Source organism: Furipterus horrens, unplaced genomic scaffold (genome assembly GCF_987537825.1).
Source record: "Furipterus horrens unplaced genomic scaffold, mFurHor1.1.pri manual_scaffold_5, whole genome shotgun sequence".
NCBI lineage: Eukaryota > Metazoa > Chordata > Mammalia > Chiroptera > Furipteridae > Furipterus > Furipterus horrens.
In genome coordinates this window covers 38,427,831-38,444,091 of record NW_028327175.1, presented here as the reverse complement: position 1 = coordinate 38,444,091, position 16,261 = coordinate 38,427,831, and the positions used below count along the sequence as shown (strand labels likewise).

The 16,261-nt window shown below is 35.5% G+C and overlaps 1 protein-coding gene across 1 annotated transcript in view; it reads right to left on the bottom strand.

Moving 5' to 3' along the window:
- IPO11 (importin 11) overlaps nt 1-16,261 on the bottom strand; it is a 199,437-nt gene that overhangs the window by 37,257 nt on the left and 145,919 nt on the right. Inside the window, exon 28 of the mRNA XM_090276309.1 lies at nt 13,390-13,511. Coding sequence (XP_090132435.1) covers nt 13,390-13,511 — 122 coding nt within the window. The remainder of the gene's footprint in view (nt 1-13,389; nt 13,512-16,261) is intronic.

The window sequence follows — 16,261 nt, the reverse complement described above, 5'->3', positions numbered from 1 at the left end:
CCTCCATGATCCATCTCAATGTTACTTTTCTCATAAAGCCACCTCTCACCTCCATATATGTTATGCCCAACAGCACTCCAAGTGCAATACTTAGAATACTGTACAGTAACACCATGTGTTCCCTCCTCTAGATTTTAAGCCCTACTGATAACAGGAACCGTGTCTATGTTGTTCACAATTAAGAGCATGGACTTTGTAATCAGATAGACCGAAGGAGTGCACAAGTGTGAGAATTTCTCAAACTCATCTGGCTATGTTTCCTTACCTGTAAAGTGTAGACAGCACTACTTTACAAGGCTTTTAAAAATTAAATGTGATATCTAAAGTATTTAGCATAGTGTTTGGTACACAGAAATGTTAGCTATTATTATTACTTAATACAATGCCTTTCAAAGAAAATATTTGCTGAATAAATACAGTATTCATGAGTTATTAAAAACATCATTTATTAAATGCTAGGCTCATCTACTTCATTATATTTCCAAATAAAGTTTATAATTCTACAAGGAGGCTTAAGCTTTACTCATGTCCATGGCACTTAAGTTTTCTTAAAGCCACTACTGAGTTGAATTATAAAGCAGAATGTTCAAAGAGAATGACCTGTGCCTCACGTTCAGGAACAATTTGTTTATGAAGTCGAATATGCTCCAAACCAGGGCTTTCAAAAGAATCTGGGCAAGTGTTACAAATTGAAGCAGTTACATTATACCTTGCTGACTGATAAAAGCTGTAATACTCAAGTCTATTTTCCCCCGAGTTTTCTGATGTCTTTAGTCTTTGTTTAAATTGAACAACTTTGTACATCAAAAACATGATTAAAACACAAGCTAAGATAAAAAAAGCTAGCAAAATGTCAAAAGCCTCATTTAACCTTTTAACTTCTTGTGTACAAATGAGAGATGTTTTCCCTGACACTGAAGCATCATCAATTGGAAGAGCGCTGTTTTTTTCCAAGTTCAAGTTAACAGAAGAAGTAAGCTGTATTTGCACAGGTAACACTGCAGTAGTCTCTAGTGGATTACCAAAGGTATTCTCTTGAAAAAATCTACTGGCAGGTGAAGAACGAATTTGTTCCCCGAAAGTAACGCTCTCAGCATTTTCCAAATGATTCCCACTTGTGGTTTTATGCCAGGCCATCATTAACGCAGTGGTCTTGTGATGAATATGAAGAGATTTTATAGCCCAAACTCTGGATACATTTGTTGAAGATGTACCGCAATCTGTAAAGTCAGTCCATTTAATGTAATGCAATGCTCTGCCACGCATGGATGGGGGGTTCTGACAACAGATGTTTAGGGTAATGGCTGAAGATGCTAGCCAGTCGTGATGGCCCAATAGTTTGCAGTTACAATCCCAAGGATTACAATTTGCCTGAAGATGAGTCAATGAAGACAATGGCTTAGGGACCCTTGATGTAAGTCTGTAAGATTATTAAATGACAGGATTAAGGATCTTCAAAGATGCTCCCATATTTTCATATGTATCATTATCAATACTGATTATTCTGTTTCTATCTAACTTAAGGTATACTAAATTCTTATACAAGCTAAAAGTGTCAGAATTTAAATTTTCTAAATCATTATGACTTAAGATTAAATGTTTATGATTATTAATTCCATTAAATCCATCCCTAGTAAATTTTTAATTCTTGAATTTTTCAGAAGGAACTATTTCAAGTTGACAAGTCCTTTAAACGTAAAAGGCTTCAATACGGTTATGAGGCAAAAAGTCTTTTAAGACTCTTAAGTACCGCAAAAGCTTTTGATGGTACTTTTGTTAAATTATTACCTTACAGATACAAACAATCCAGATTTCCAAGATATTGAAAGTTTACATCTGATATCCTCAAAACTTAAGTATTTGATAAACCAAGTACCTGAAGAGCAATCGTACCAACAAAGGTACCAATCCCAAGGACAGGGAAGTGATTTCTTTGAAGCTTTAAGTACTGAACTGAAACTAGATCATTAAAAACTCCTCTTGGAACAAAGAATACATGATTAGACTGTAAATATAAATTACTAAGATTGGAAAGCCCCTCAAATATTCCAGGATTTAAGTATTTCATAAAATTTCGTATAGATATAAAAAAAAATAAAAATAAAAATCACAGGTGCCTCAAATGAGCAAAGGCTTTTGGATACAAATACACAATGCCAGTATTATCCAATTGTAATGCTACAGAGAATAAAGTTCCATTAATTCACTTTCATTTATGGGTATATGAGAGAAATTATTTCCAGTCACATAGAGAAAAACTGTACTTTTAGGAAAAAATTCTTAGGAATATTTCAAAGGCCTACGTTACAGCAGTAAATTTGTCTCCTAGTGCAGAGCTGACAAAGAGATGAACATCCAAGTATCTTTTCATGGAACAATAATACAAGATTATAGGTAGGTAACAATAAGAAAGAGTCATAAGCAAGGCAGAGAAAAACGTAATCCACACAAAACCCTGTTCTTGGTTTTTCTGCTCATATCAGAAGAGGCTATAAAAAGAGAAGGTAAAACTTTGACTCATCAAAAAGTTCTTAAAATAAGTTTCATAATACCAGAAATTCTGTATTCTATTTTATTTTTATTAGAATCAGCTGATAATACTCTATATCATAAATCAAACTATGACGGTAGCATAAAATGAGTATGGAAATATGTTCTAGAATTATTAATCCATTGTTTGACAAAATAATACCTCAAATTTAATGAGCTGCAAAATAAAATGTTTGCTAAGTTCATTTAAAATATTACAATTTACAATAACAAAAGTGAAAAACGATGCCGGAATACCAGTCTTAGGATATAATATGTCCCCTTATTAACTTAAAGTCTAATATCAATTAAATAAAATCATAATTTATGAAAATACAAATTCATTGCAGAACAATTAAACTCTCTTGAAACTACGGTTTTTCACAAAACAAATTATTTTTTGTTTCAGCTAAAGTTCGTATTTAAATGAATAGTCTTACCAAGAACAGGAAATTCATAATATTATCACCCAGCTGATTCAAGTAAAGGTTTTCTTTCTAAATCTGAAGAAATTTCTAAACTCCATTTCTTTCTATGGTACCGTTGACTTCCACCCCTCCACCTTTTTTTTTTTTAAGTCACTGTTTGCTCAGGAAACACCACTCTTCATATTGGTTCCTCCACAGTCGGTGTGTAAAACAGAGGTTGCCATGGATACAGGAAACTGGGAGACAGGAAGTAATTTTATCTGTGTTTCAAAAGTATTGTTGAAAGGAAATCTCAGGAACTTATTTTTCAGAATGCAGTTAATTTGAGTTTTCATAATCACATACCTAAATACTGCATACTTTTAAAAATAAGTATTTTTTAAAAAAGAAAACAATCTAAAAGCTTAAAATTTTTAGAGTGAACAAAATCTGTATACATCAACAACAGATAAGATACTAAGTGGAAGAAGCAAGTTGAAATAAAATGTAAACAGAATAAAATAATTTTGTGAATTTTTAAATGAATAAAATACTTAAGATTGTTTTGAATACATATTAGAACCTTAAAAAAACAGGTAGCAAAACAGCAAGCAATTTAGAAAAGTGAACACAAATGTTACACTATCTTCTATGCTCTTCTCTTAATTTAAAAAAAAAAATTGAGGGTATAAAAAATATTTAATACTATCAGTGCTTTAATACAGGGTGGGATAAAAGTTGGTTTACAGTTGTGAGTACATGAAACAGTTTACTCTTGTATTATTATTTATTAATTATTGTATTATTTTGCATACGAACAACTGTAAACCTACTTTTGCCCTCCCATGTATATATTATCATTGTAGAGAGATATCAAGCTGCATACCAAACCACTGACAAAAGTTATCTTTTGGCAAGAAAAGTTGAGAAGAGTGAAAGAGGCCCTTTAATAACATTTTACTACATATACATCTGAATAAGTTTTGAATCTTTTAAAATAAATGTGTATAATGTAATATTTCAAGGTAAGGACCTAAGAACTGACTATAAAATGTTTATATTATATATTGTTTAGTCGTGATTTCCCAAAAAGCTGATTGCTTAAGTTTTCTAATTCTGACTTATTTCCATATTAAATACTGTGTATAATACCAAGAGTTATGACAATAAAAAAATCAGAGGTACTTGCAGAATAACAGGTTTCATCAAATGACTCAGTTCTTAGAAATAACCTTTGTGGCTGGCTATTGTTATTTTTATTTTGTGAATAGAGAAATAAGAAAACAACAAAAGAAATGACAGAAAAATGACTTGAAGTAGGTAAAGATGGAACAGGAGCTATATTCCTCAAGTCTGTTTTGTTTCATATTTTCAATAACATACAAACTGAAATAAAGTATGACTCATGAGTTTTTCAATTGTGTCATACAACTTAAGAGTTACGACGGGGTTTAGGACATGCTAGCCCAAAATATAGCACCTTGGAATATTGAATACTTTAAGCTAAAAATATTTAAGAAAAGAGCAAAAGAGAAGCAGGAAGGTCTCTTTCTGACCTCCCCAACTCCCAGCCAAATCCCCATACCCTCTTGCCCTTCACCCCTGAAAAGGGTTATAAAACCTTCATGTGAGAGCTGCCCTCTAACAGGGAGAAAAGAGCATCCTTATCTCCAAAGATAAAAGGACTCTGAGCAGAATACAAACAGATCTTATAAAGTTTCCCTCTCTTTACTATACTCATCTCATGTCCTTTGTCCTTATATACTTCCACAACTTGGCATCCACTCTACATTAAACCCAGCAGAAAAACTCACAGGTTTACCAATTTTTTAGGTCTTCATTTCCTAATGAAGTCTTCTGTGTCATGTAAAACGTATTAAATTTGCATACTTTTCTCCTGTAGATCTCATTTTCTTTGTTTAATTTCCACACAAAGCTAGGGACTCTAAGCCGGCAATTTTCAACCTTCTCCACTTTGTAGCACACATAAACTAATTACTAAAATTCTGTGGCACACCTAAAAAATTTTTTTGCCAATCTGACCAAAAGAAAAAAAAAAAAAAGGTACAATTTTGATTCAGTCACACCAGATGGCTGTTGTTGTATCTGGCAGTCGTCATTTTCTTATTTGACAATCTAAGGGAAGAGATCAGTGCCCCTTATTAAATAGTCATGTATTGTATGTTTTAAAAATTCTTGCAGCTGCTCTTAAGAGAGCAAGGGAAAACGTTTCCTCCCTTAGAGTTTGAAAAAAGAGAAATGGTCCATCAAAATCAAAATCAAGTTTAAAGAGAAAAAGCTCCAAGCTAATAAAATAGGAACATTAATTAATATTGACAATTGTTCCAGAAATATCCAAAGCTGACAAAATTGTTAGATCTTAGAAAAAAATAATTTTAAGAAAATTACACCAGACTTCTGGTCAAGATGGAAGCATAGATAGACACGCTTCGCCCTCCTGATGCAACCATAGAAGGAATCAGATCTCAAAAACAAATAACCAGAACCATCAGAAAATCAAGCTATTTGGAAATCAGACAACCAAGAATTTACAGAAGCCACATTCATCCAGATGGGTAGGAGGGGTGGAGCCACAAAGACAGGGCGAAGAGGTGGTGTGATTCAGACAAGGGGCTGCGGTGGTGGTGAGAGCAGCAGAGTGGGTATCCACACATGGTGGATAAAAATCAAGGAGCGATTCCCTGGGAGCAAGCGATGCCAGCCCCAGGCCAAACTCCACAGCCCAGGATTCCAGCACTGGGAAGATAAAAACTCCCAGTACCTCTTGCTGTAAAAATAAGTGCGAGTTGGGGAGGTGGAAGAAACTGTCAGATTTTCACCACTTAAAACTGCTGGCATGGTCTTAGAATGTACACAAACCCCAGGGCAGCAACTGAAGGGCGGCAATCGCATACAGGAAGTTGGTGAAGTGACTAGAAATAGGGCGAAGGCTGGGCAAATCACCAAGAGCCAGGCAGTGACATTGTTCCCTCTCGGAGCCTCCCACAACCCAACAGAGCCACAAAGCAGTGAGGCGGGTGGCCCTGCCCTGGGAATTACTTAAGGCTCCACCCCACACAATTTGTAGGTGCCATTGCTACACAGGTCACGCTACTAAGACAGGGAGTAAAAGCAGCTTGACCTAATACACAGAAACAAACAGGGAGGCTGCCAAATTGAGGAGGCAAAGAAATATGACCCAAATGAAATAACAGAACAAAACTCCAGAAAAAGAACTGAACGAAATGGAGATAACCAACTTATCAGATGAAGAGTGCAAAACACTGGTGATAAGGATGATCAGAGAACTCAGAGTACGGCAAAAAAATAAAGGAAGAAATGAACATTACACAAAGTGAAATAAAGAAAAATATACAGGGAACTAACGATGAAGAGAAGGAAACTGGAATTCAAATCAACAATTTGGAACAAAAGGAAGAAATAAACATTCGACCAAATCATATAAGAAACAAGAATGCAAAAAGAAAAAAAAAAGAAAGAAAGAGAGGCTTAGGAACCTCTGGGACAACTTTAAATGTGCCAACATCCAGCTCATAGGGGTGCCAAAAGGAGAAAAGGAAGAGCAATAAATTGAAAACTTACTTGAAAAAATAATGAAAGAAAACCCCCTAATTTAGTGAAGGAAATAGACATACAAATCCAGGAAGCAAGAGAATCCCAAACAAGTTGGACCTGAGGAAGACCATGCCAAGACACATCATAATTAAAATGCCAAAGGTTCAAGATAAAGAATCTTAAAAGCAGCAAGAGAGAAGCAGAGTTACCTACAAAGGAGTTCCCATAAGACTATCAGCTGATTTCTCAAAAGGAACTTTGCTCGCATGAAGGGGCTGGCAGAATTATTCAAAGTGATGAAAAGGACGGACCTACAACCTAGATTACTCTATCAACAAAGCTATAATTTTGAATGGAAAGGCAGAAATAGTGCTTCCCAGACAAGGTGAAGCTAAAGGAATTCACCATTACCAAGCCATTATTACATGAAATATTAAAGGGACTTATTTAAGAAAACGAAAATCAAAACAAGGAACAGTAAAATGACAACAAACTCAAAACTATCAATAACTCAATCTAAAAATCAAAAACAAAAACTAAGCAAACAATCACAAAAGGAGCAAAATCATAGGTATGGGGATCCTTTGGAGGGTTATTAGCTGGGCATGGGAAGGGGGTAAAATGGGGAAATGGTGCAGGGATCAAGAAGCATAATTGTTAGGAACAAAGTAGATGGGGATGTTACTTACAAATAGTATAGGAAACGGAGAAGTCAAAGAACTTACACACACGACCCATGAACTGAACTAAGATGGGGGACTGCTGAAGGGAAGGGGAGTAGCAGGCAGAGGGAGACAGATGGGCAAAAATTGGGAAAACTGGAACAGCATAATCAATAAAATATATATATTTTTAAAGAGTATATATATTAAAAAATTGCACCAAGGAAATATGAGAGAATAAAATGAAACCTGTTTTATTAATACCATTAAAACTGAAGTAAACTGCAGTAAACTAAAGTGACTATAAAGCAATAAATATAAATAATACATTATAGCTTTCAGGCTGCTATCTAGCAAAATTCCTATATCCAGAAAAACAAAGTTTAGCCCTTCTGTTAATTCAGGAATGGAATTCACAGACTCTTCATCTTACTTGCTATGATTACAGTACTAATTAGTGGCCACTCAAGTTTTAGATTAGAACTCAAAGTTTCCCAGCTTCCCACTGCACTTACTGGAAGGTACATGCCCTGTGTTTTGATTAAGTATTGGCATTTACTGCAATTCACATTACTTAGGTAATTTAAAGTCTCATGAGCATTAAATCCTGTAACATGTTTAGTAAAATCTTCATATAATCTCCAATGCATAATAATTCTCCCCAATCTGAATTTTGACATTTTGGGTTTGCTCTGGAATAACACATCAGAATGGTTCCTCATATCCCTTTTTTAATTCATTCTAGTTTTCATTAGAACTATTTCCGAACATTACATTCAGCTGCCTAAATGGGCTTCCTCCCTTTTCTTTTCAGGAAATTGACTCAGTCCCTGATTTATTTTTCTTTCATTCTTTTATACTGTCTTTATAGTCAAATAATCTCATGCTTCAATTATTGACACATATCTATTTTCTTTTCCATTCGGAAATTCCATTACAAGTACGAGAATACATAAATAAGAGAACAATTGTTCTAGTACCACATTTTAAGTATATACCATCTATATTATTTAGAGATACAGCATCTATATATAAAAGTCAACATGGCTTTATATATAAAGAATGGTTTATAACAGAAGTCACTAATCTTGTGGATCTTCAAAGTTATTTATAGACCCAAGATTCAAAATTTAAAATGGGGTTTACAATTAAAAATAGCCTAGTAACAATAAAAAAAAAAAAGAACTGTTCATTCTGCTCAATGTATGGTGAAATTTTAATGAGAAGCAGTATCTTGACACAGATTGCTATTCAGTTGCAAGAAAAAAAATAGTAACTATATAATGAAGAAATCAGACAACACCTTGACCAGAATTAGCATCATTAAGGAAAAGCAGATGGACACCATGTGCTACCAGATGTGGTATTTCAAGAAAGATACAACAGCATTTATGTAATATTACAACCTGAATCTAATCATGAGGAAACATCAGAAACCCCTGTTGAGACAGAGGGAATGGGGGATGAATACAGGGAAGGAGAGGGAAAGGAAGAGAAGGGTAGATATGAAAAGGACTGTATTTTTCAAAAATGTTACCCATTGAGAGAAAGACAGACTCAGGAAATGACATTAAAGAGTAAAAGAGAGTACAAAGACATGGCAACAACATGCAACACCTGTTCCTACACTAAAGTTTAATCTATACATTTGGAGGAAAATTCTTTCGAAAATATTAAAAGAGGTATATATAAATAATGTTATTTTCATATATAAATTAGCTGAAGAAACCTTTAATCTCTCTATGTAGAAATATTATAGACCCTAAGAAAGGGAGAAAATTCGAACTTGGAATTATTACAGCTAAAGAAATACTAAAACAAAAGGACACAAGACAACTGTACTGCACAATTAAGAAAAAAAAAAAAGATTGCAGTATGTTCAGAAAGTGACCAAGAAGATATAACAAGACTGCATAGAGTAAACATAAGCAAATCCATGTATCATTAAGATGGTGATAATGCACAATACTATAAAATATCATCAAGCAGAAGGTGACATTCCTTAGGGCACAGGTGGTTAATGCACATTTTTTTTTTTATGTTTTTTATTGATTATATTGTTACAACAGTTCCAATTTTCTCCCCCTTGTTCCCCTCCACCCAGCACCCCCCTCCCCCAGCAATCCCCCCCAAGTCCATACCCCTGGTTCGTAAAAATTAACTATCCCCCCCCTCTCAAATATTAGGACCCTTTGTAATCTTGTAAAGGACAATGGGCGAAGGTCTCAAGCTCCTCTAGCTGCTTCAAGCTGGACATGGTCGTCGTCCTACCTACCCTTGGGTCCAGAAAACCCTAATAAGAGTGGGGGTGTGGAGGGGAGGGTGGCCTTCCCACATGGGGAAGGATCGTGCAGACTCCAGGTCAGTTGGCTGTCTCCGGTCAACGGCGTGCTTGGTTTAACAGGCTGGTGTCCTTGTTGTGTTTCAGTCATTCCTCCCCGAGTTTGTTCCTCCTGGATTGTCTCCTTAACAGGAGCGAGCTGAAAACACTGTTCCTACTCCGCGGCCATCTTGGTTCCCCCCCCCAAAGCACATTTTTAAAATAATAAACAGGTATATGGATACTCAAAATGTAGTGAGTTTAAAATTAATGGATGTACAGTAACTTAAGCTTTTAGAACTTTGTACTAAGGCAATTGTGTTACAGAATAGGGGTGTCCAAAAAAAAAACCTCCAGAGCTTGCGGCTGGGGGATGGGGAAAACGAAGCAGCTTTTAGGATGCCTTTGCATGCCTTAGGCTAGTGGCTGGTAACTTTGTTGCACAGATGGCTTTGATGCTTCCAGGGCCCAGGAAGATGGGAGGGGTCTTGGACCATGCGATGGTATTGAAAGAGCTTACAGAGCCTGCGTAAGGTTCTGTGAATGGTCAGAACTGGTTACCACACCCACTGTGTCAGAGGACGCAGTCAGGGATTTAAAAAGCAGCTGCAGACATTTTAGGGGGTCTTTCCATGCTGCTTTAAGAAGGGAGTTCTCCATGCAGTTTTGAGAGGGAAACACCATGTGGCTTTGGGAAGGCAGTTTGCAAGGAGGCTGAGAATCCATGCAGTTCTGCATTGAAAGCTGGCGGGCACCACATCACAGAAAGACCTCCCCAATCAGAATTGAATGATTGGCAGCTGCTGGTAAAGCTGAACTGTGTCTAGGATGTAGGGAAACAGTATCTCTAACTTTCCTAAAACTAGCCTGGTTTGGTAGGGGGAGGCAGAACTATGTTTGTGAGTGTTTTAAAGAACATAAGACTTAATGGCAGAAATACACAAATAATCTAAACCTATATAATTGTTAAATAAACAGTTCTTTTTCTTTTCACTAAACTCTGGTATTAAGAGTTATAATTCTGGAGGCGGGCAATCGGGCACCTAACTGAACAGCCTGTGGGTTCTGTTTCAATCGGAGCAGCCCAGGGGTTCTGTTACAATTGGATGATGGATGAACAAGAGAGGAAGAGGAATAAAAGAATAAAATAAAAGCAGCTAACCTCATCTATCCAGACAGTTTGACATTACATATGTAAACTCATTCAATCTTTACAACACCCTCATCAAAAAGACACTATTGGAATCTCGGTTTTAAAAACAACTAAACTTAGGTACAGGTAAGTTACTTGGCCACAGTCATTCACAAGTGAATGGCACTGGGATTTGAGTAGGGTTATCAAGTCTACAATCTTCATCGAATTTCTGAACCAGAAGTAGTGGATTAGGGTAAAAGAGTTTACCAAATGGTCATTCTTTATAGCAGTGATTCTAAACTGAATGTGGGAGGTTCTACTAGCACATGTGGGTAGAAACCTATGGGAACCAGTCCACGTGACAATGGTGAATGAAGCTCAGCCCTGGTTTGGAAAACTGACAGGCACGAAGCAGCACACAGGAGCCAGGCCCACAGATGGGCTTTTCCGTGGGAATCAGGCCTGCATTGTACCTATACTGCTTAAAAGCTTGCTTTTGCTAAAAAACGTCCTCACCCTGAGCTGAAAAACAACAGATGTTTAATGTATAACTTTACAGTAACTTCTCAAGGTCTATTCCGAACTGTTTTAAGGACAGGAAGTGGACAGATCTCCCATCCTTATCGTTTCCTTGCATGCGCAACATTCTTTCCTTTATTATCTGTAAACAACCACCACCTAAGTTTGACGTGATCTGCCCAGAAAGGAATGAAAGCCTGTCTAGGCAAGGGTCGTGGTGCTCTCACTGATTTAGAGAGTGGCCATTCTGTCCCTTTTCTCTACTGGATGAGTGCAGTCTGTGTGATTTTGTTCATTGCATCCAAAACGCCGCGGACACCACTGGTTGGAGTCCGTGACAGAAACCAGGGGAATGCTGCTAAATATCCTATACTGCACAGGACAGCCTCATAACAAATAATCACCTGGCCCAAAATGCTGCTAGTACTGTGGTTTAGAAACACTGCTTCAGAACAGTGTATTTCTTCTGATTTGGAAATCCATTATAATGAAAGCAAAAGAAAATAACATTTCCCAATTTAGCCTGACTTAAAAAATCATTACCAATGTTATTCTCTAGACCTGCTATTCCAAGCAAGGAAAAAAGTTATAGAGCAAAGTCTAAAAGAAACACAGAAACAGGAAATTACTATTACATGGAAAATTAACCAGGAAACATCACTGGGGATGTGGAAGAGAAAATTTTCCTCAAACTCCAACAAGATGTAGTTGTTCAGTAGAAGAAAGATTATAACAGGAAATGATAAAACTGCTGACTTCAATGTCAACATTACCTTCCATTAAAGTATGTAAATATAAATCTTCTTAAGTTATATCACGGGCCAATGACTATGTGGCAAACTCCTAGAGTAATTTGGAATTTTTTTTGTTTTTCTGATCATTACATTTTCTGTTATTTGTCAATGTTTCTTTAGTCAGTAATCCATTAAGAACATTTAAAAATTAAATCATTATTCTTTAAAATTCTATTACCACTTTATTCAAGCTTTTCTTGGTACCCATAAGATGACATTAATTCACTACTGCCTAATAAATTTTTTAATACTTCATTTTAAAAACAAAATTAAGATCTGATCTTCCTATCACAAAGCTATCTCCTCACAACCTTTAAGTCTGAAATGTTAATGTTTAAGAGAATTTCAAGCCTTAATCAAGTCTGCACCTCAATTTATATAGGTTGACATAGCCCAATCTAAGTATGCCTTAGACTTGTAGAAGTCTTATATTTCCTTATAGAAACTATTCCCACAATCAATATATGTAAAATACATTTGAACCATACACCTATATAAAATTAAATAATGAAGCAAACAGTATTCTCATAAAAAAATATAAAAAATATAAGCAAATGCTTAATATATAATTAGATATCTTTCTACATTTCTTAAGTTATCATTTTTAATGTACCCTCAATAATCTCTACCTTATATTAGAGAAAACTCTAACATGCTTTATTAACCTTGGTATTTTTTCCATTCATTAATTTTTTTCAAGAAATGTTTACGGAATGTTGACTACTGCCAAATACCAGGCTCTTTAGCATTTCATTTTTAAACATGTGAATAATTCTCAAGTCACTTTTTTTCCACTAAGAAAAAGGGAAACAGTAATAAGTTAAAATGTAAGTAGCTTGAAGTTGGTTTGAAAAATAAATAAGATGCCACTCAATTTCACAGCGAGGAAATAGCAACTCTTATCCAAGTCCACCTGAGAAGCAGTATCACCTGGCCAGGTGGCTCAGTTAGTTGGACCATCGTCTCATATATCAAAAAAGGTTGCAGGTTTGATCCCAGTTTGGAATGTATACAGGAGGCAATAGGTTAGTGTTTCCCTTTCACATTGCTGTTTCTCTCTCACATCAATGTCTGTCTCTCTCTGTATCTCAAATCATAAAGTGCTACTGACACTGAAAATATTATATATTTAATATATCACTATAAAAAGAGGACCTAAAAATAAGTCTAATAAAATCTGGTTATTATTTAAAAAATGGAAATTCAGACAAGAATCAAATAAATTGGTAAAATGAATATGACCATTAAACTGCAGTACCCACCACTTCCATTCACATGTTTTTAGATCTAGACTAACACTTGCCACATTATCTATTAACAAAAATAGCATACGTATACACTAAACACCACCGCCCAGAAACACACAGTAATATAAACAGCCAAAACAGTGCACAGTGCTAATATTTGATGCTTTAAAGAAACAAATTTTAAGAAAACGTTTCCTCACCTATTATCAGATGGCAGAAGAGAGAGCAGGGCCAAAGCGGAGAGTTTTCTTCTTTCAGGCTGGGTAATATTGTCCATGCGATCAACCCACATTTCAATCATATTTCCCAAAAGCTGGTCTATCTGAAAGAAAGACCAAGAGGCATCTCAAATATCTGAAATATTATTTACTTATGGATAAGTACTTTTACAGGCTAAAACCTCATGCATGGCTGAAGTTCAATTCTAGGAAAACACGTAATTAGAATACAACAATTTGAGGCAAGGCTTGAGCCAGAAAGGAATAATTTAAGCAAACTAGAATTTGACTCTAATTAATCTTCAGAGTCAATGACTTCCAAGAACTACACAGACTGTTCAATTCAACTAGGCTAAGGTGTCCAGTTCTTTGTTCAAACACCAGTCTAGATGCTGCTGCAAAAGGATTTTACATAACTAATTAACATTTACAATGAGTTGATAATGTGTGCTGGGCTTCAATCAATCAGCTGAAAGTCTTCAGAGCAAAAACTACGGTTTCCCTGAAAAGAAATCCTGCTTCAAGACTATCCATCAATAGATGAGCAGATAAAGAAAGGTAGAACATATATATTCAAATAGAGTATTACTCAAGACATAAAAAATAAAATAAAATCTTGCCATTTGTGACAACACAGATGTGTCTGGAGTGTTGTTAAATGAAAGGTTGGACAGAGAAAAACAAATACTATGATTTCGCTTATATGTGAAATCTAAAAAATCAATTAACAAAATGAAACAAACGAACTCATAGATACAAAATAATGGTTGCAGAGAGGAGGGAGGTGGAAGCGTAGGCAGAAGAGGTAAGTGGATTAAGAAGTACAAACTTCCAGTTAAAAAATAAGTCACAGGAATGTAATATACACTATAGGGATGAAAGCCAATAATAATGTAATAACTATGTACAGTGACAGATGGTTACTCAACTTGTCGTGGTGATCACTTTGTTAGGTACATAAATGTTAAATCACTATGTTGTATACCTAAAACTAATATAATATGATATTATATATTAACTGTAATAAAAATTTTTTTAAAAGACTAACAGAAATCCTGTCTGAGTTTCAGCCTGCCCTACAAAACTAAAACTTGCCAGTCCCCACAATCATATGAGCCAATTTCTTAGTATCTCTCTGGTGTGCTGTGCATGTACACACACACACACACACACACTCATTCCCTCTCAATCTACACACACACAAGCACACACACTTCTATTTTTCTGGAGAACCCTGACTAATACAGTTAGAATCTATAAACTAAGATACAACCAAATGTACTGATCTTGTAGACTGAAAACGAATCAGTGGATCTCAAGATTTACTTAAAAACACATGCTCCCCTTCTAGCACTCTTTAAAAAATATATTTAATGTCAAATCTCTACCTTATGGATTTGATAATATAAAATCAACCTTAAGTTCTCACTTGTCTTTCTGCTTCCACATTTTTTCCAAGAAATTCTTCCACACATTTTTCAAAATAAAACGTCAAAAAAACACTTATTAGTTCAAGACAATTATTTATACTTGAGTCCCTTAAACTGTGTACTGCATCATAAGATGCCACAGTGAACTCAGACTATTTAAAATTGAGAGAAATACACAGACATCTGTCAGATACTGAAAGAATTACTAGCTTAAGACAGTTCCCAGTTTTCATATTACATGCCTTTCATATAAACAACTGAAGCTATAGTAATATATCTGGTTGAAATAAAGATTCAATCAATAAAGACAGATATCTCTATAGTGTAATTTTATTTATAACTTGCATTTATTTCCTTTATTATAAAAATATTTAACTTAACAGCGTGTAACAGTGAGCTTTGCAAAGTTGATCTCCAGTGCTGAAACCAGAAAACTAAACACCTCTCCATCATAATTAAACAAGCAATGAGAACAAAAGGGAGCAGTAATCTTTTTCTGTAAAGAACCAGACACGAAATATTTAAGGTTTTGTGGGCCATAAGGTCTCAATTGCAACTATTCAACTCCCCAAATCAGTCATAAACAATCTGTAAGTAAATGGGCATGAATTTGTTCCAATATAAAATTTCACTTAACTTTCTCATGTCACAAAATATTACTACTTAAAATTTTTTTTTCAATCATTAGAAAATGTAAAAACTGTTCTTAACTCATTCATACTTTACAAAAACAAGCAGCAGGCAGAATCTGACCCATAGGCCAGTCTGCTGACCCTGGGTATACACAAGGAAGGCCAGAGCTAGAGTGGAGCAAACATCCCTGATGATAAATACATAGTTCCCAATAATATAAAAACATTTTTCAAAACATTTTTCAAAGATCTTGGAGGATTGGGGCTAAATTATCCAGGAGTTTATTTTTATGGTAGAATCAAAAAAGATTAAAAAACAACTAAAAGAAAGTGAGAGGCTGGGAGGAAGTGTTCTAGGTAGAGGGCCTGCATACCAAGACTGTGAAGAGGGAGAAAGGTGTTTCCAAGAAACTGAAGTGTCCTGGCCCTGGCTGGTGTGGCTCAGTTGGTTGGGCATCATCCTGCAAACTGAAAGGTCAGTTGCTGGTTTGATTCCTGATCAGGGCACATGCCTAGGTTGCCGGTTTGGTTCCCGGTCAGGGCGAGTACAAGAGGCAACCGATCAATGTTTCTCACATCAATGTTTCTCTCCCTCTCTTCTCCTCTCTCTCTCTCTCTCTAAAAAAAAATTGTTTAATTGCTCTGAGAAGTAAATGACTGGATCACGGAGCTCAAAAAGAAGGCTAAGAGATAAGACTAAATGATAACGAATGATTATGGTAGGCCTGTGTAGGCAAACCTATATTACAGAGTTTGGATGGACTTAATCCTAAATCTGAAAGAAAGACATTG